Source organism: Protopterus annectens, chromosome 14.part0 (genome assembly GCF_019279795.1).
Source record: "Protopterus annectens isolate FY-2018-M chromosome 14.part0, PAN1.0, whole genome shotgun sequence".
Lineage (NCBI taxonomy): Eukaryota > Metazoa > Chordata > Ceratodontiformes > Protopteridae > Protopterus > Protopterus annectens.
In genome coordinates, this window is record NC_056748.1 from 1,044,461,894 (window position 1) to 1,044,483,131 (window position 21,238).

General features: G+C 37.6%; 1 protein-coding gene across 1 annotated transcript in view; it reads left to right on the plus strand.

Moving 5' to 3' along the window:
- Positions 1-21,238, plus strand: part of LOC122789417 (cysteine and histidine-rich domain-containing protein 1-like) — a 338,356-nt gene that overhangs the window by 80,586 nt on the left and 236,532 nt on the right. The window contains exon 4 of the mRNA XM_044056856.1: positions 14,413-14,576. Within this exon, the coding sequence (XP_043912791.1) occupies positions 14,413-14,576 (164 nt within the window). The remainder of the gene's footprint in view (positions 1-14,412; positions 14,577-21,238) is intronic.

Consider the following 21,238-nt stretch of genomic DNA (forward strand, 5'->3'; position numbering starts at 1 on the left):
ATGGACTCCACACTCACTAGACTGGCAAAGAACTAGGTGATCATCATCTCTTAAGCACTAGCATTACAAATGTTACAAGGGCCTTCTAGGCCCTAAAGTATCCAAAACATGAATATGACCTTATGACTGTTCACAGTGAGGTGAATGATTTTAGGTGGTCCACCTTGGCGGAGACACATGGTGGAGTGCTCATTGTGTGTTCTTAAGGAGAAGACATCTTGTGTTGTGTAGTATACTGCCACCATTGGAATTATGTCTAAATTTAAACTAAGCACTATTAGCTTTAATGATTGGCTACAAAAACTGTATAATTGTTGGGGGGATGTGCAACAGTCTGGCAGAACATAATAGCAGATCTTCCTGCTTCACCATGGACAGGCTGCACTTGTCCTTTGAGGGTTTTCACATACTGTCAAAACCTTTTCTACCTCCCATAGTTCATTTTTAGGCTAAATGAAATTATTAGACATTCCAACATGACAAACTCTAATCTGCCAGGTATCAGGATATCTCTGCTTAATGAAAGAAACTCCAAAATATTTGACTTGGAAACTTTATTTTATCTGGAGAACATATACATCTGTTTAGCTACAGAGCTCTGTTTCCAGTCCAAAGAAATCACATCTTTTATTCTAGGGTTTACTTCCTATCACTCGTTCAGGGCCACCATATCCATATTTATTAGAGCTCTCATATCTATGCATCTCTTCCCAAATGACCTCAACTTTGATTTACTACAGGTCCAAATCACTAACTACAAAATAAATGTTCACTTTATTTGTAATTACAGGCTCCCTTCTTTGTTCCTTGAAGTACATATCAAATATCTAAATATGCTCTTCTGCCTGGAGGTCAAACTAAACACCTTTTCATTAGCAAACCTTAATTAATGAAATATGAACCGATTCACCTACATATTGAACAAATATCATTCCCAGGTTTTTCCTGACATCATCAACTCCAGATCCCTCCACCAAATATTCTGCTTATAACAGGCGCAAACCTCCTAGACCTTGTTTTAATTAACTCCCTTGTCCTCTGCTCAGCCCTGCACGTATTCCCTTCTCAAGTAAAAGCAGGCCACTATCACCTTTTGCCTCAAGACCAGCCTCCCTAGTTCCAGTAATCCACCTATATTCAGGGACTTCAGCAAAATCAACCTATTAGATTTTATAGACTTTGTCTGAAAAATATAAATGATCCAGTCATCCAGAATCCCTGAACACAGACTAAGGAATTTTATCACGTATAAAAATCTCTGTAGGGAAAATTGTCCCTGTCTGCCATAAACAAAACAATGAATACATCAAATGTCCAATCTTGTTGTATAATACAGTCAACAAATTATATAACAAAATATATAAGCATCTAACTTTGTATAAATCTTGCTCCCTCTCAGATCATATAACACAACTTAAATTAATAAGGAACTCAAGAATATTGTGAGAAGCACCAAGACTGCCTATGAGCACAAATCAGCTACTAACACTAAAGACAACCATTAGACCTTTTTTAGCTTTTTTATGTACATAAAATAAGCAATAATAGCATGTACTGCTCTGAAATTATTGTAAAGGGTACAGCTCACACCAATCCAGAATCCATAGCTACCATCTTGGCTAATAAGTTTGGCTCTAATTTCACTCCACCTATTATACCCCTTGGTCCAGACCATGTCTTAAATGCCCACTAAAAAAGAATGTTGAAATGTCATAGCTATCCCCCTCCACTTTTTTAATTTTTCCAAGTCTTTTGGGTTTTAATACCATGATGGGAATTATATGATGTCGAAGGCAAGTTATTGGTCTATAATTTTTAGGGTAGCTCGCAGGTTCACTCTTAAGCAGGAGCATTGTTTTTCCTGTTGTTAGCCAGGTTGTTTGTGGTGTCTGTTCTGGGTGCGTACATAAATAGTTCTAACTCATGGCTAAATCTTCATGCAAAGATGTTACTACTTTTAACCAGAAGTTAGGTACTGCATCTTGGCCTGGGGTTTTCCAATTAGAAGCTTTTCTTAACATTGTTTCAATCTCTCTAGCTGTTACTTCATTCCATTTCATATCCTGAACCTTTAAACTTCTTATTTTTTTCTTTTACTTCTTCTATCCGTTTAGCATCTTTGTTATGTTCCACAGGATCTTCATAGATAGTTCTCCAAAATGTATCTATTTCTTCTTTTTTTTGTATTCTTTCAATTCCTTTTACTTTATTTCCCAGTTCTCTATAAAACCTTTTTGGGTCATCAATAAATTGCTTCTTTTGCACTTTTCCTTTATATTTATCTTTGTATCTTCTAAGTTTTCCGTTGAATTTTTAGTTTATTTGCAATAGTACATGACAGATCCTTGATGTTCTAATATTGTGCACTGCTTTTATCACATCTATCTTTCTTAGTATTTTTGTTGATTTATTCCCTGTCCTATAGTCTTTTAACAATTACACTTCTTGTCTTAATTGCTTTATAATTTTCTCTATTCGATAATTTCATGATGGTATTCGATTTCTCCCCTTCCTTTCCCTCACTACCCTATGTTCTTGTGGTAAAATTTATTAGTTATTAATTTAGCTGCACAGTAATATATCCTATTTACTTCTGTTATATTGCATGGATCTCTATGAACAGTCCTAGCTTACTGTGTTCATTTGCTTTTATTAGACTTCTGACTGTTTGGGTTTTATTAACCTTCTGCAGTCTATTTCTTTGATTGATCTTAATATATCTGTCCATGTCTATTAAATCAAGCAATTCTTCTCTTAGCTCATTTTCTTCCAAACTGAGGGTACATCCCTTGTTTTCCAATTCCTGCGGGCATTCTATAGAAGGTTCTATAGCATCTTCCTGTGACACAGTCTCATCAATTTCATCCTGTGCCGTCCGTTGCTCTATCACATGGGAACTCACTGGCCTATCACTCCTCAGCACTGACTGTATAAGAGTTTACACAGTTTTCTGTTCCTTCCCTTGCTGTCTAGCTTCAAGTGAACGTTTATACTGGTTTCCTGTGGAAGGCTCCAAATTATGTTCATATGGCACCTGCGCAATTGCTTCCTGTTCCACTGATTTCCCCTTAATTTGGATATCCATTACTCTATCTTGTTATGGTGCTTTCTGAATTAGATTTTCTACACAAAATCCTTCACTTTGCAGGTACTCCATAACCTCAGTTTCTATTTCTTTAACTTCTCCATTACTAATCTCCTTTTCTACTTTTCCTCTTTGTCTTATTAATTTTTATATTGTAAAGTTTTCCATGTCTGGATTCCTTTGTCTGTATTTCTCTTCCAATATCTTTGTTGCTGCTGTTTTTGTATTGGCTAGTTTTGCTTTTTTCCTTTGCATAAATATTACACAATATTAAATCTCTTTTTCTTTCCCATGTCCATATTTCTTCTTCAGATGTTTCCTGATCTTCCTTTTTCTCCCTGATTTGGGGACTCGCTCCATCCTAGTGTGATGTAACCTATGTTAGACCTTCTACATCAAATCCTTCACTTCGCAGGCACTCCACAACTTCAACTTCTATCCCCCTTTTTTAATTTCTCTAAGTCTTTTGGGTTTTTAATACCATGACGGGAATGGACCCCATTCCTAAGTCAAAGTATGATTAAAGTTCATGAAATTAGTATTGTTTCAATCTTTGAGGTCAGGGAGTATTGCTCTTCGCAGCACCCGCAATGTGCCCAGTAATTTCTCCTTCTGCAGTTTGTATGGAGTTACATGTATTGGTAACATATCTAAATACAATTGTAACATATCTAAATACAATTGTAAATTCTTTTTTATAAGACCCATTGCTCCTACTACTACTGGAATTGTCTGGGTATCTTTCTTCTACATTGCTCTCATTTCTGCCTGCAGATCCTGATATTTTATCCTTCTTCCATTAGTATGTCGCAGCCAGCAATGAGGTGTGCAACTGTTTCCAATTCGGTTTTATAAAACCTACATTTGTCTGTTTTTCCCACATGTTCAATGGACTTTATAAACCAACATGTATGCAGCCCAGTATCTTGGGCTGCCAATATTAATCTTTCATCTCTTGTTTTGAATTCTCCTCTCCTTATCCATTCTTGTGTTCATTCCTGATCTACTTGAGGTTCTTCCAGAAGTTTCTATACTTGCAACTATATTTATGCTTTTTCCACATTTCTTGCCTTCTCGTCTGATCCTTCACCTTATATTCTTTCTTTTGTTTTTTGGCACATTCAGTTGCTGCCTGATTTTTATCTACTTCTGGTTTGATTTCCATTCCTGCTTGACGCCGATAAGCTTCTGCTAGATTTAGCAGAGAAGTCATCTTAGATTTAGTCTCCTCGTGTTTCAAAACTTTCACTACGTTTGGGTCTTGGGAGGTCAGCAGATATGTATGGAGTCCCACAATTGCAGATCTATACATATAATCAATTTCAAGGAGGCCCATCCCTCCTTCAGAATGGGGAATATATAATCTTGGTATGCACTGATTTTTATAAATCATTTGGTGAGCATGAAGCATCCTTCTTGTTTTCCTATCTAATCTATTCAACACATTTTGGGGCCAGTCAATCACTCCAAAACTGTAAGTTAGGACAGGAAGAGCAAATTAGTTTATAGCTTGAATTTTGTTCCTAGATGTCAGTGCTGTTTTCAGGATTAATTTAAGTCTTCTGAAGTATTCCTTACTAAGTTTTATTTTGCATCTGTTTGTGTTTTATTGTTGATCCTTCATCAATTCCCAAATATTTATACACTCCTCCTTGCTCAAGTTGTTTTATATCACATTCTTGTTCAAAAAAGAAGTTACGTCTTACCATAATGTTCCATCTGTGTTGTTCATCTTCACTAATCCTTGATGATGGGTTTGGTTCTGAACTCACAGAACTGACTCTCCAACCTGTCGAGCCCATCTCTACCCATAATGTTCCTCACAGAGATTACTTCAGATCGAGTTTGCCAGTTGGCAGAATATAGCCAAAAAGTTCTGAATATCATACATATATACATATAGAGACATATTCAAAGAAGACAAGGCCATCTATGGATTCCTGAAGAGAAACTGGGTCAGAATCGGTGAGGCCTACTAAGAGATTTAGGATGGGGGATGGTGGGAGGGTATGTGAAGGATTGGTGAAGATGAACAACACAGATGGAACGTTATAGTAAGACATAACTTCTTTATCTGATGTTAATCTTCACCAAATCCATGATGGTGGGACAGAATCCCCAGCCACTTATGTACCTTGGGAGGTCTCACAGAAGAATATTCCAAAGCACCATAGAGCCAAAGGAAGCTCAACCTCTCGAGATTTGATCTAGTTTGTAATGTGCAATGAAGGTATGGTGAGAGGACCAAGTAGCTGCTGCAGAAATGTCGTCTAGAGAAGCTCTTGCATGAAAAACTGCTGATGTGGCAACAGCCCTCGTAGAATGAGCCTTAACTGTTTTGTGAAGTTGAAGTCCTTGTGATTGACAGATGAAAGAAATAAAGTCTCTCAACCACTTAGCCAAGGTAACGCTGTAGACTGCACAACCCATTTTTAAGGCAGAAAAAGCCACAAATAATTGGTCAGAGTTACGGAATTCCTTAGTTTTGTGGAGATACAAGTGCAGCTGTCTATGAACATCTAGCAAATGCAGAGTGTATTCTCCTTTATTAGTAAAATCAGGGAAAAAGGTTGGTAAATGTATGGTCTGGTTGATATTGGATTCAGTAACCACTTTTGGAAGAAAGGAGGGATTTGTTCTTAGTTGAACCCTGTCTTTATGAAAAATTACATAGGGAGATTTGCACGATAGAGCCTGTAACTCAGAGACTCTCCTTGCAGAGGTGATGGCTACTAGAAATAAAGTCTTCCAAGTCAGAAATTTTAATTCACAAGAATCAGTTGGTTCAAAGGGTCTTTGAGTTAATGCTTGTAGGACTGTTGTCAAATCCCATGGAGGAACCAGATCTTTAAAACAGGGCCTTAGCAAGGACAATCCTTTCAGGAAGGCTGTGGAAAGCTTATGGGACATTATGGAAGAGTCATTGTGTCCAGTATGAAAATTAGAGATTGCCACCAACTGAACTTTTATAGTTGAAACAGAGGAACCAGACTCAGAGAGCATTCAAGAAGCCCAATATGTATTCAATTGGGGCACTGAAGGGATCGAGTACCTTATTTAAAGCCCATGTGGTAAATCTTCTCCATTTGCTCAGGTAAAGTTTTCTAGTTGTAGGTTTGTGTTGTGCAATAATAATATGTTGGACTGGTGATGACAGAGGGGCTTGCCTAGCAATCATGGGAATTGGAGAAAACACACCCTCAGTTTGAGGTACTGCAAGTTTGGGTGAAGCATGCCTTCTGGGTGAGTTAGCAGGTCTGGAACCGGGTCCAGAGTCCATGGTTTCTGTAGCAGATGAGGCCAAAGGAAGGGAAACCAAACTTGTTGAGGCCAGAATGGGGCAATGAGAATTAGGGCATTCTTTGTCCTTTTTGCTTTCTTCAGAAACTGAGAAATTAACGGAATTGGGGGAAGGCATATAATAGACCAGATGGCCAATTGTGTAGAAGAGCATCCCTGGGTGACTCCCCCAGTGGAGGGATTAGGGCAAAGTAACTTCTGCATTTGTTGTTCAGGGGAGAAGCAAAGAGGTCGCAGCAAGGTTGGCCCAATCAACAGAAAATCTCATCCGCCAGTATTGGATTTAGGGACCACTCGTGAAGCATGAGAATAGTCCTGCTCAGTTTGTCTGCTATCACATTTGAACTTCCCGGAATGTGCATAGCCATGAGAAAGCGGTTGAAAGAAATCACCCATTTCCACACTCTGAGTGCCTCTCGACATAGTGGATATGATTTGGTTCCCCCTTGTTTGTTGATGTACCAGACCACTGACATGTTGTCTGTTTGAACTGCAACTGTTCCTAGAGGAAGGGAATCCTGGAATGCTTGCAATGCTAATAGCACTGCCCTCATCTCTAGAACACTGATGTACAGGTTGGCCTCCATTTAAGACCATGTGCCTTAAACTGTCTTTCCCAGATAATGCCTCCCCCCACCGTATCTAAGAAACATCCGTGGTCACTATGGCTTGGGGTTGGGGCTGGTGTAGAGTGAAAGGTCGGCCCAGGAGAATCTGATCCGAATGAAGCCACCATATGAGGTCTTGTTTGCAGAGACTGGTTACTAAAATTTGATAAGACATTGGTTGATGAGTTAGAGATCACTGTGTTGGTAGTAACCACTGTAGTATTCGCATGTGAAATCTTGATAGAGGAACCAGAGCGAATGTGGCAGCCATTGAACCCAAGGTTTGAAGAACTAATCTTGCTGGGACTCTCTTTTTGAATAATCCGTCTCACCAGAGCTCTGATGCTTAGCAGTCTTTCCAGGGGGAGAGAAGCTATTCATGGGACAGTGTTCGGTTGCACCTATGAAAACCAGATGTTGTGTGGGTTGCAGCTGGGATTTTTTGAGATTTATTGAAATGCCTAAGGATGTGCAAACAGACATGGTATAGTCTCTTGCCATTTCTAAGTGATGCCTGGTGGTAGCAGTGAGGAGCCAGTCGTCGAGATATTGGAATACTCGAAAACCTTGCAGTCTGAGATGAGCTGCAACTACTGCCATGCATTTGGTAAACACCCTGGGGGCTGTGGTGAGTCCAAAGGGTAGTGTTCTGAATTGGTAGTGACTGGCTCCTAGCCAGAAGTGTAGAAACCTTCTGGAGCTTTTTTTCCATCTTTATGTGGTAATAAGCATCCTTGAGGTCTATATCAAGCACATCCAGTCACCTTTTTCCAAGAAAGGAAGTATGGCTTGTACCAAGACCATCCAGCATTTGATTTTTTTGGATTGATTTGTTGAATCAGCTGAGATCCAAAATCAGTCTCCAGTCCCCTGTTTTTCTGGGCACTAAAAAGAATCTTGAGTAAACCCCAGATCCTATCTGGTGTGGTAGGACTTTTTGGATGACTCTTTTGTCTAGCAACTTTTGGATTTCCAAAGCTGCTGCCTCCCTTTGATTGAGTGGAACATCTGGGAGTTTTTTCTGAAGTTTGGGATTCACGAACAAGGGAATTTGGTAGCCTCTGGATATTATTCCTTGCACCCATTTGTCCAAAGTTATTATTTTCAGACTGGTAGGTGCAGGGATAATCATCCCCTGACTGCCTCCAGAGGAAGGCAATCGGGCATCCTTTCAGGGATGCTGATAGGAAGTATCAGAGAAGGATTCCCTGGACCCCTGATTTTGCTGTACATTCCGGCCATAGGGTGGCATCTTCCATTATTTCCCTCTCTGCCCCGGGGGAAATCTTTACCAGGTGAGTCATAGAAAGACGCCCTTGGATTTCTTGAACCACAGTGTCCCACTCCTCTGATTCCTTGAGTACAGTTGCTGAGGTGTAGAGAAACATATGTCCATGGCAGATAGGGTCTTGCCATCATGCTCAATTCTGGTCAGAGTTTCCTCAACTTTTAGGCCAAAAAGAGTAGATCCATCAAATGGTGCATTGATGAATGATACTTTGAATGGCTCAGAGAAGTCATATAAGTGCATCCAGGAATGCCGTCTGATGGTTATGCCCGAACCCGCTGCTCTAGACGTCCCTTCAGCTGCATGTGCTATGAGCCTCATGGATGAACTGGAGATGGATTTGAGGGTTGAAAGCTGGGAGGAGACCTTATCCTGAACCTCCACAGCTACTGATCCTGCCAGAGTGTTAGAAAGTTCCTTAATTAAATCTCTTTGTAACTTGGTAAAGTGTGCCATATAGTTCAATGACCTTAAAGCAAAGGTTGTTAAAGCATAAACACACTTCCTGAATCTATCCAAGGTCCTATACTCCTTGTTAGGATGATGGACAGTATGACTGTCTTCTCAAGTTCTTTTCTGGTGGCTGCTGCTACCACCACAGCATCAACAAGGATTCCCTTGGACCAATGTGGTTCATCCTTTGGTGCAGACAAAATACGGTCAGGCCTTTTGGGAATAGGCTCTATGATGCTGGGTATCTTACAAGCCCGCTGAGTGATCAATTTCATCAGTTCATCAGCAGGCGGAGAAATCCAAGAAGTGGAATATTGGGTGCGAAAAGCCTCCAGGTATACTGACTCCTCTGTGGAAGGTTGTGTGGATGACCAGACACCCCTCTGTTTCAGTATTTCAAGGATGTTCCCGAAGGAAACATCTTCAGGGCATGACTTTGAGGAACCTTCACCTTCATCGAAGTCATTATCTTCAGTGTAAGACTCATCTGGGGAGTTGAGATGCTTCCTCTTGCACTTCCTCTTCACACAGACTTCTTCGTGGGGAAGTTCTGGAGATGTTTCCAAAGAGATAACTACCAGTGTGGGTGTAACCTGGGGCTTTTGCACCCTCTGTTTGGGGGATGAGGTCAATGGCAGCTCCGGCTGAGAGGAAGGGGAAGATATTTGCCCAGATAGGGAAGGCAACGACTGAGAATCCCCAAGGGATACTGCCGTCTCCATGATACAGAAGGCAGGTCCCCCTGTAGAGGTGTGGGAGCCTGGAACCAAAAAGGACTGCTTCGGAACCAGGGTCACACCCTGCACTGAGGAGACCACCACCACACCTGGAGCCTGAGTCTGAACTACAAAGGCCGACACTCCGAGAGGAATAGATGGCTCAGACGGAGCCGAAAAAATATCATGCATCCCGGAAAAGACCATCAAGTCTCGACCCCTGGAGTACCCTGGTGCAGAAGATCTGGAAAAACTCAAGGCTGTAGTTGGAACCAAAGATGGGAAGGCTGTTGGAACTGTCTCAGTCAAAACTGGGACTGTCAGAACCAAGTACTCCAAGGGCTCAGATAGAGTTGGAGGAGGAGTGCATGTAGGTGTTATGGAATAAGCAGTTTTGATGCTGCCTTGGCTCGGAACTGAAGTTAATCCTCTTTCCACTAGAAGCTGGTCCACTAACCTCATAATGTCCTTTTCTGATAAACTTCTAGTAGACCTCACCGATACTGAGGAAGGAGATCTGGACCATCTGAATTCCATGAAGGGGTTGTCCTTAAAAGGGTACATAGAAGGAGAGTACAATGTCCTTGGTGCAGAAAGTAAATCTGAAGTCTTAGATACTGATGGCTCAGTCGAAGCCAAGGCCGAGGCATCAGATTTTTCCAAAGGTGTCTTGTTAAGCACCGATAATTCTCCCATCCCGAAGAGCTTTTCGGAGCTGAAGAAGTTTTAGAATTTTTTCTCATTGGTTCTGAAGAACTCGGAACTGAATAAGGTCTCTTTTTTGAACTGTGGGAAGAAGTTCCTGCTTCCACAGTTTTCTCTTTAGATCCAGAAATGGCCTCGTCGAAAGGAGATTTTAACAGGCCTTTCAACAAAAACTTATTCTTTCTTTCCATTAAGGTACGGAAGAAAACCTGTGACAAATAGTAGAATTCTCTTGCAAATTTATTTCGCCTAAACAATACACACACACAGGGTATGCCCGTCCGAGTTGGGCAATTTCCTCTCACACTTAGTGCATCTCTTGAAACCTGAAGAGCCCTTAGGTTTCATTGGAGATTGTTTCTTCTCAGACATATTTGAAGATAAGAAAGGCTAGAAGATGTAGAGAGATTTTTTCTTGAAAGCAAGGAGGAAAGAAATACTAATGATGGTAACGAGAATACCCTAAGGGTAAGAGAGAGTTACCAACAATGGTAAGTGTGAAGGCTGCCAGCTTAGCCAGATAGAATTGTGCAGATAATTCTATTATTTGTAAATATGAATGTTGAACTACAGACTTGTTTTCTTAATTGAAGGAAAATATTGTGTAATGCTGAAATACAGGCTTGTTTTCTTAAATTAAATAATATGTTGTGAAATGTTGAACTTAAAACAATGTAGCAACATTGCCCTCTGCTGTAAAGAAAGCTAAGTTAAGCATGTCTTGTCTGTCCTTTGAAGTTGAAATTATTTCATGCCTGTCCTTTTGAAGTTAGTCTTTGGAGTCTGGAGTGAAGCATCCTAGCTATTGTTTTAACTTAAGGAATAATTACTAGAGTTTACATGTAGAATGTCTTTTATTGATGTAGTTTCCTGCAGGTGCAAGACAACAAGAATGTAGTATCTGTCAGCCTGGGAACCCCAGGAAAGTGTGAAATGATGTAATGGGAATCAGGACTGAAAAATAGCAATTTAAACAGAGAGAATCAGAAGGCATTAAGCATTTTTGTCTTGACTGTCCAACTCACAGCACTGTCTTCTTGCTCATATGTAAGTTATCTTAGACTTGTGTTTTCTTTTAGAAAAATCTAGGAACTAGAGAGATTAGACTAAGTGTTTTTCTGTGATGTCAGAACTTTACTACTGTGTTATTTTAAGTATTTCTCTGTGATCTCTGAACTCTTGACTAGCACTGTGTAGTAAGAAGAATTATCTTGTGTTTTTATTATTTATTATGAAGTATTTTAAAACCTTTCAACTGTGGTTGTTTTGTGTAGAGATAATTTAAACTCTATTGTACATTGCATATTTATAGAGTTTACTGTCCAAGTCACTCTAAATAAGCCTTGACTGTTTAGTCACAACTATCAATTGGATAATAATATTGCACAGTAATAATTGGACACCCTTTTAAGGGCCTTTGAGTAGCTGATAAGTATTAGTGGGTGGTGGCAAGTGGAACTACCGTATAGTCTGGGAGAAAGGGGCACAGCTGGGGAAACTGTGCCAGCCTTCCCCAGGAGTGTCTGTGTGGTTGTATAAACTCTTCTCAAAGTGTGTGTGTGTGTGTGTGTGTGTGTGTGTGTCTGTGTGTGTCAGCTACATGAGCAGGGACACGGAGCACTGGTTGGACAGAGAAGGTGCTAGAGGTTTTAGCTTGCCCACTAGGCTGAGATCTGGACCCTATAGCTGTGCCAGTGGGGAGTCTTATTGGGGACCTGGAGAGCAAGGGAGCAACCAGCCCCGGACTGACTGTGATCTCTGTGTGCTCTTAAGGGAAATTGCACTTTACTGTGTGTATTTGTTATCATTTCCTCATATATGAGACACCCTCTATGGTGTTAGTGATGAGGACTGAGGCTCCTTGATTGCTGGGCCAGGGCATGGGCATCACAGTAAGTAAGTAAGAAAAAATACCTCATGGTAAGAGAAAAAACAGCAGAAGAGGAGTGGGTAGTTTAGATAAGGTTGATAGAGTTAACTATAAGAGGTTTTTAGGTAAAAATATATATAGAATATGTTTTATAACTCACAAATATTCGTCAAGGCTTGAGAGATGATGAAGGCACATCTGGCCTGCAATGCAGCAAACGAGATCTGAAGTAATCTCTGTGAGGAGCATTATGGGTAGAGTCGAGCTCGAGAGTTTGGAGAGCGAGAGCTGGAAAATAACGTCCGAGTCGGTTCCGAGGGTTCAGAATAGAACCCACCGTCAAGGATTTGGTGAAGATTAACATCAGAACTGATGTTTTCCTGCTTTAAAGGTTGCTTTTGCATATTTATCAAGACAAAATGACATTCTTATATCATCTGAAAAAGTTTTGACAACTTGCAATTGTGCTTTTAGTTCCTCATCTGATGAGCTATACAGTTTTAAATCATCGACAAAGAGACAAATCCTCCTCCTTAAGAGTTCCCCTATGCTGACCCAGATAAGTATAACCCACCAGTCTTACCTGCCTTACTTGTAAAGCCATAGAGCAAATCATTGCAGAACTAATCCAGAAGGCCATGCAAAATCTGCATACTCAAAACCCTTCACAGTTTAGCTTTGTCAGGGGTAAATTGTGCATTCTTAATCTTGTTAGCTGCTTTGAATAAGTCACTAAATCTCTAGAAGACAGACTTTTCATCCACACTGCTTATCTACACTTAGTCAAGGCAACTGATACTCTTACCCACTCTAGCATAAAATAAGCTAACCTCATTAAACATCAACCCCTTTGTAGTTTAATGGATTGCTCAGTGTCTCTTAAACAGATCTCACTCAGAAGGAATGCTACTCTTCAACATTAAGCAAAATGTAACTAATGTCAATCTTCAGGGTTCTATCCTAGGGACTTTAAACTTTAATATCTATTTCTTTTATTTTAGAAAATGGTAGTGTCCTTGGGCTAATGAAATCCACAGATGACTACAAGCTACGGATTATCCTAAATTCCACCTCTGATTCACTAACATTCCAGAAAGTCTAAGCTTGTTCTAGTGGCACAGAGTGATAGAACCATATGGTCTAGGGAGCAGAGTTTGAATAGTGGCTCTAGCAGATGATAGCTCAGGCATGGAGGATGGGTTTGACAGTTTGGGAGGAGTGCATGCATGCTCAGATGTACCCTCATGGAACAGTTCCGTAGCTAATTGGCAGATCAGGTGAAAGATGGAATTCACCTTGACTAACACCGTGATCTGGAATTTAGGAACTTACTTACACAACGACTTTCCTTAAATAAGTACATCTCTGATATTGTCAGAAAATCCTTTTGCATGTCATTTCATCTGTCCTGGGTTCTCATTAAGATTCCTTTCCATCCTAATTCCTCTTTACTTTGCCTTTATTCAATACATCATAAAATACAGTGGTCTCTGTGTCCTATATAGCTCCAAAAATCTTTCCCAGCTAAAAAGAGCCCATTGTTTTATAAACAGAAGAATTAAAGATTTAAAGAAATGTTCTTATTTGGATAGACTGAAAACTCTGTCCATATATTCTGTGCCTTGTCTTCAGAGTTATATTAGAAATTGCTCTATGCAATTTCCTTCTCCTCAAAAAGAAAAACTCCTCCTTTAATATTCATTCAAAAAAAACTAATTCTATTTCATAATATCAACAAGTCCCAGTTCAGGGGAAACATTCCTCACCTGGTTCCTCTTTTGCTTACTAAAAGCTTCCCCTTTATATTAGGGTAGAACTTCGGTAACATTTAAACTTTAATTAGATGAATAAAGGGGCAGAGTAATTTCAGCCCATGAGCCAGTTGCCATATACTTCTAACTATGCCAAACTACATGCTATAACATCTCCTCCCTCTTCTTCCCTATTTCCCTCCCGTCTACCATAATCCACACTGGTCATATTCCATCTATAACTCCCAAATTAACTCAACAGCCTACTGTCATTCTTTTGTACTCTTAGCTCACCTTCAAGAATTTTTCTTCTATGGTATTGTTGGATAAGCTTAAAATGACTGACTTACCATGGGCTTAAAATAATCCTATGAACCTATGTATATTAACCATTAGTTCCAAGCTTTGCTGTCAATCATTTTGTATCTGTCACACATGGGATCAAGAAACATGTCAGATGTGATTTAAGGGTCGTATCCAAAGAACTGTATTTATGTCCTGAACATTTGCTCCTGAATGACTGTCACAACTGATACTCTGAGACTTAATAGTGAAGAACAAGAAAATATGTTAGAGATTTATGTTCCATAACGCAGGAAAAACAAAGGTGATATTCACATGGCTGTTTCCTCTCAGGGTTGCAGGAGAGGCAGACACAGCAATGAGAAGCCAGCAGAGACACTAAAGCCAGAAGTAACTCGAAACAAAGAGGTGCCGGAAAACATGATTCCCCCTAAAGAGACTGAATTCATTTTTAAGGGACCAAAGACAGCAGAAATGATGGACAAAGACAGACCAAGGTAAGTCCTATTAAGAAAATATTACCATCGCCCTCTCAGTGTTAGTTAGAAATATAAAGAGAAGTGAATACTGCTACAGGAAAGTTTATTTTCCCTCTCCCTTATAATTTCTGACTGAACTTCTGTTCTTGTTTCAGGCAATAATTAAAGTAAATGCTCTGATGATCAGTTCACACAGTTATGTCTTTTAAAACTGTATTTATGATGACTTGAAGTAGACAACCAAATCAGACAGAATAGCAATGAGATAAAATTAAAAAAGCATTAAAACAACACTGACTGTAAAAAATGATCCATTGTCTGAAATGGTGTCTCGTCCTTTTCTCCTCTGTATCCAAGAGTACCACATGTTAAATTTGTTGTTGAGGACTTGCATGACCTGTATTGGTTAGAGTCGGCAATAACTGAAACAAGTATTTCAGCACTGAATGCTTGCTGATGGTATTGGTATGTCACAATTATTACTGTATCTTTACCTAGAACTCATCATATGGGATTGTCCCATGCCATGTTCATCTGGGCCACACATTGACTCAGTATTTTACTACAGTTACACTGATCAAGGCAGTCAATGTGTAATGCTTTTTAAATGAACTGTAGGAGTTTAACCCTGAATGTCTTGGGTGCATTTTATGACTTGGCAGATGGATGGAGTATACTGTATAACATTTAACAAATGACACACACCTATGATAATGGAAACAAGTTTTAGAAAGGATTTGAGTAGACAAATTTGCCATATGCAGAGGGATAGATTAACCCTAAAGATATGGTTAATATCTGCAGAAAACAATACTCAACAGCACAGCAAATAGCACTTGTAAAATACTGGCAAAACATTAGCTTGTTCATTTAATAATGAATTGTATTCAGTCAAACAATGAACTGTTTAATGAAAAAATAAAAGCTTTAAACCTACAGCTTCTTTCAGATCTATAATGGCAGTCATCAAACATCACATTTTATATACACAAACCTTAATTAGCCAATTAACCATTGGTAGTTAATGAAAATTTTTAAAAGATAGCTGCATAGAGCATATATTATAGAGTATGCATATATGAAATAAAAATGTACACCATTATAACAATCTAGTAATAAATAGAATTGGTAGTACATCAATTCCTTACCTAAAACTTTTAAAACCATCTAAAACTTTTGTTACTCATGAAGACAGGATTCATTATATACTACTAGTAGATAATGACATCAAAACCATAGTAGGTGAATATCCCAGATTCATATATAGGAATAAACAGAACCTGAAGAGAAGGCTCTGTTACACCATTAGTCCCCAAGTACTGAAGAATGTTGGCCACAAAGCCATGTGTGGGGATGTAATTTTGTAAGTACATAGATAACACACCCCATTTTTATTATCCGGACTTGATGAAATATTTTCCAATTCAAGCAGAAGCTAACTGCATGACATCACATATAGTTTACATAGCCATATGCCAGAAGTGTTCCTCATTTTACATAGGGAAAACTAAATTTAGGGATCGAATGAGAGAACACATCTATCATATCAAGAAAGGCTCAGCTTTTAATGCTTTAGCCAAACATGTGATGATGACGGATAGCTCGCACTTCTTTAATTTTAAAGTTTTGGAAGTGTTAAATCCCAATCCAAGAGGGGGTGATATTAGCACATGTACTGAAGGTAGGGAGAATGAGTGGATATTGTTATTGAAAGCTGACAAAGGGTCTGGTCTTAATGAGAGGGTTTCTAAAGCCTAAATTGAGACAGAGAAGGAACATTAGATAGAATATTATTTTACTTATACATTTTAGTCACCACTATTTAGTTACCTATTACCAACTTTTTAAAACGATCATGTACAAGACATGCATATATACATATATATATTCATGATGTCTCTTTGACATATAACAACTCTTGAAAATACATTCTGGGAATATATCACAAGTATCTAACCATGAATTAATGTTGGCATATGTTTTTGCTATTTCAACAGAGGATATACTTTGTATATTATAAATGTAGTTGTTTATTATATGAATTTTGTGTTATAGCAATAGTGGTTTCTTGTATGTACTCAGGTTTATATTTATACACATCACTTTATGTGGAGTCTCAGTTTTACTTATAGGTACCCAATGAATCTTGTCTTTATGAGTAACAAAAGTTTTTATATGGTTTTAAAAGTTTTTTATGTAAGGAATTGATGTACTACTAATTTTATTCATTACTAGATTGTTATAACGGTGTACATTTTTATTTTATATATGCATACTCTATAATATATGCTCTATGCAGCTATCTTTTTAAAATTTTCATTAACTACCAATGGTTAATTGGCTAATTAAGGTTTGTGTATATAAATGTGTGGTTTTTGATGACTGCCATTATAGATCTGAAGAAGCATCTTTTATTTTATTTTTCAATAAACAGTTCATTGGTATACTTTTTACCTACTGTTTTGCATCTACTTTTTGGAATACCACAATTGAAGGAACTGAACCTGCCTACACTGGGGTTTATGATTGTTTGACTGAATACTTTTTACTTCTTTATTCAACCCCAGCGTTTTACCTACAACAGCGACCACTGTTTTATAATAATGAATTGTATTTTAAGTGGGATCTTGGAAAATATATCTGCTACATTTATGAGATGTTGTCAAGAAAATATCTGTGCTGACATTTGTCACAATGACTACAGTTACAAATGCTTGCTAACATGACAACATAATTTCCTAATGCCTTATTCATAAATTTCAACCCTCAGATGTGGAAGTTTTTTTAAATGTCTATATACATTCTTTTTCTAAGTCCACTTCAGCAAGAGGAGATGTTGTCAGATCTTGCTGACAACATGTTTTTGTACAAGACTTAATAAAACAGATTCAGGACAAGATATGTTTAAGCTTCTGTAGGCTAGGATTTGAAAAATGGTGGTTGCCATGATCATAGAGTACAACAAAGAAAAGTCTGTTTTTAAAAATAGGAATCAAAATATTGAAAGTTGCTAACATTTTTGTAAAGCTCCATATAAACCGACACTTTCATTGTTTTTTCTGACTTTAATTTCCAGTTCTCAATATAGCTTTACTCCAACAGATGTGTATTGTAATGCAGTAGTTGAATTCCGTTCAATAGCCTGATGTTCTTTTCCTTATATGGTCTGTAGAAGTGCACACAATACTCAAAATGTGGTCAGGCAAAGCCCTAAAAACAAAAAAAAACTATTGTAAGCAGGGGGGCAAGCCCCCTGTACCCCCACACCCCCCGCTACTTATATATACCAACTCCGAGATTGCACCACATTGAAATGAAAGGAAACCTCCCCTTAACGGAGATTTCCATTTAAACGCTCAAACTCGTACACGTTATAACTTATGGTTTCGACCATATGGGGTTAGAACTTGTACAACTTTGACTATGTGATAGGAACCCAATAGGTACATAGGTAGGGAGGGAGAGAGGGGAGATAACTTGCTAAGACACTTAAAAAGCAGACTAAACAGGTTATCTGTCACCATTTGTCATAAAACAAAGGTACTGCATCTGTAATATATTACCATTAAATTCAAAACTCATTTGACATTCACCAAACCATGTTTCTGATAGTCTAACATCATGGGCAGGCATTCAAAAATGATACACTTTTAAAGTTCAGAGGAGGGAATAATGCTGGGATTTCTTATGATCTGTCAAACTGTAATGCAGCATTTGCCATTTCGCAGAACTAAAGTGGCTGAAATGTAATTTCTTGGCAACGTAAACATGCTGAGGTCATTCCTCGATGTAATGCTCTTCATATGCTCCTACTCACCTGTACCTTGAGTGCTTAAAGAAATGTTGTGTTTACCTCACTGGACCATGAAACAAAGAACAAGAGTTTAGGATGTTCTCAACCAATTATTAGCTGGTAAGTTGCACTACTACTTCTGCTGTGCTGGTTAAAGTTGGGTAAATAATGGCCAAAGGGCCAAAGAATAATTATGTAATGCAAGACATCTGAAGTCAGGCCGCAAAGCTTGTCTCTGTAGCCAGCTAGGAAATGTGAGATATCCTCCTAAACAAAAACACATCAAGTGTAACGCAGTCAAAAACTTTATTGACTGGTGCCAGGAATAAACACTTTTGCCTGAACAATAAAGACTGTCAGATTTCTGTAAAAACTCCATTCATCCAAAATTAAATAGCAATTAAAATGTCATGTAACGATCCTCATTCATATTTAAAAGCATATTTTTCTAAAAAATGTTCATGTACAAAATACCTATAAAACAGCTTTGTAACATACACAAAGCTTCAACTAAGTCTCAAAAAACTACAATAATATCATCAACACAATTAAAATCTCTCTGGATAAATGGAACAAAATAATATTAACATTTGAAGATAGACTACAGTTAATAAAAATGTTTTTACTGTTCAATATCCTATATACAGCCTTGGCAATACAAATGTTGCCAGAAAGGAATGTACTTAAAGAAATAAATTCATGCCTAATAACATTTTTATGGTTTCCCAAAAAGAAACAGAATAGCTTTAATACATCATATCAGACCATGGAAACAGGGAGGATTAAACTTTCCTGATATAGAAACATATATAAAAGCATCAATATCTAAAACAATCTCAGATTGGATAAGTCCAAATTACTCTGCAAATTGGAAAGAATTACTAACTGTAATATCAATAAATTAATTTGATTTACAAAAGAAATTTCAAATAACAGATAGAAACAATTTGCCATGGCATATATTATGTATCAGTATGCAATATAACATAATACTGCGGTGGTGGTGCTGCGGTAGCGTTGTCGCCTCATAGCAAGACGTTGTCCCGTTCGATTCTCAGCTAGAGTGTCTTCTGTGTGGAGGCATACATGAATGGGGCGTGCCTTCATTGAAGGTTGTGCATCAGGGCTGGTAACCCGGTACGTAAAAATCCACTACCAATCATTAGCGGACCGGAGTTCCGCTGTGGCGACCCCTAACCGGGAAAAGCCGAAAGACACAATGCAATATAACATAACTAAACCCACTAAAACTTGTATGATTAATTATTACATTGACTCATTTAGGAAAATTATTAATGCAAATACAGATTAAAAAATCTGGTTTGATCTTTTAACACCATTTATAGTCACAAAGAACTTTCCACATAAAATATATAGAAAAATTATTAATTCCTGGGAATAGAAAGGATTTGTTTGTTGGCTCCAATGTATCAAAGAACTAAAAGTTTTAGATATGCAAGTAGTAAAAACAACATACAAAATTCCACAACAGGACTGGCTAACTTTACAGAGTATTCTGTCATATTTGCAAGATTTAAGTAGAATAATTAACAATTCTTCATTTAAAGAAATATCTAAATTTACAAAATACATATATGAAATCATATATAATGACTTTGACATGGGAAACAGTATTTCAAAATTTTACAAAATATTAATTAACTATAAAACAACACCCAAAACCTCATATTGGAAATATATAACAAAAGGACGCTCAATACAGTTAATTGTAGATATTAAAACAAATATCTTATTATCGATAAAATATACATCTTTTACACAATACTGGAAAGTTTTTAATTGGAGATGCTTGCACAGAGCATTCTTAACCTCAGACAGAATCAGTAAAATTAGTTCTTCCATAAAAGGAATATGTTGGAGATGTGAGCAAGTACACAATGCAGAATGGAACCACATTTTCTTTGACTGTGTTAAAATTAAGTCATTTTTGAATGGTATTAATACCTTTCTACAAGCTTTATTTGAAGAATCATTTTATTTAACTAAAGCTCTTGTATTATTAAATGTGAACGAAGGTCCTCATTTGAATAGGTCAAACATGTATCTAGTATGGACTGTACTTGCAATTTCAAGGAAGTGTATAACAAGAAGATGGAATATAAACACAATACCAACTTTGGAAGATTTCAACAGCCTACTGAAGACCACAGCATTATTGGAAATTAAAATTAAAGAACTAAGAATTTATCCAAAGCCATTTATCAACAACCCTTGGGGAAAAATCTTATCATTGATTGCCAGTATACAATAATTGATCAGACACTCTGATAATGGATTGGACATACTTATAAAGTAACTGTATACATTAACATCTGTTATAGTGTCAGGCTAATGTAAACAGTGTACATAGTTATTTAAGATGTTATATATAAATACTATTGAATTCATTCAAATGTATCTCAAAAATAAAACAAAATTAAGGAGAAAACAAAGCTCCAACTAAAATATCTGCAGAATATTTCTGCTACATAAAATCCATATTATTTTTTTACTTTTAACATCTGTGTTTTTATTTTCCTAAACAGTTATTTCTGATCTAGTGTTGAAAAACAATATTGTATAAGACGTTATTCATATAGAATATAGTAATATGAATGTTCAGTGAATTACTAAAATCCCATTATAAATACTGTGTTTTGACTTAGTGAAATCAAGTCATGTAGATATCTTGTATAACTCTCTGACAGTCTTCTTTTGATGCTAATCTAAGTATTTTGCAAATTCAGACAGTGGATTTCAAATTATCATCAAATGGAGTTGCTGACATATTAAAAGTTAATGAGCACAAGATAATACTTTACATTAATCCACATAAAGTTATTAAAATTTATAATATCTGGTTATAGCAGCAACTTCTTTTTATCTT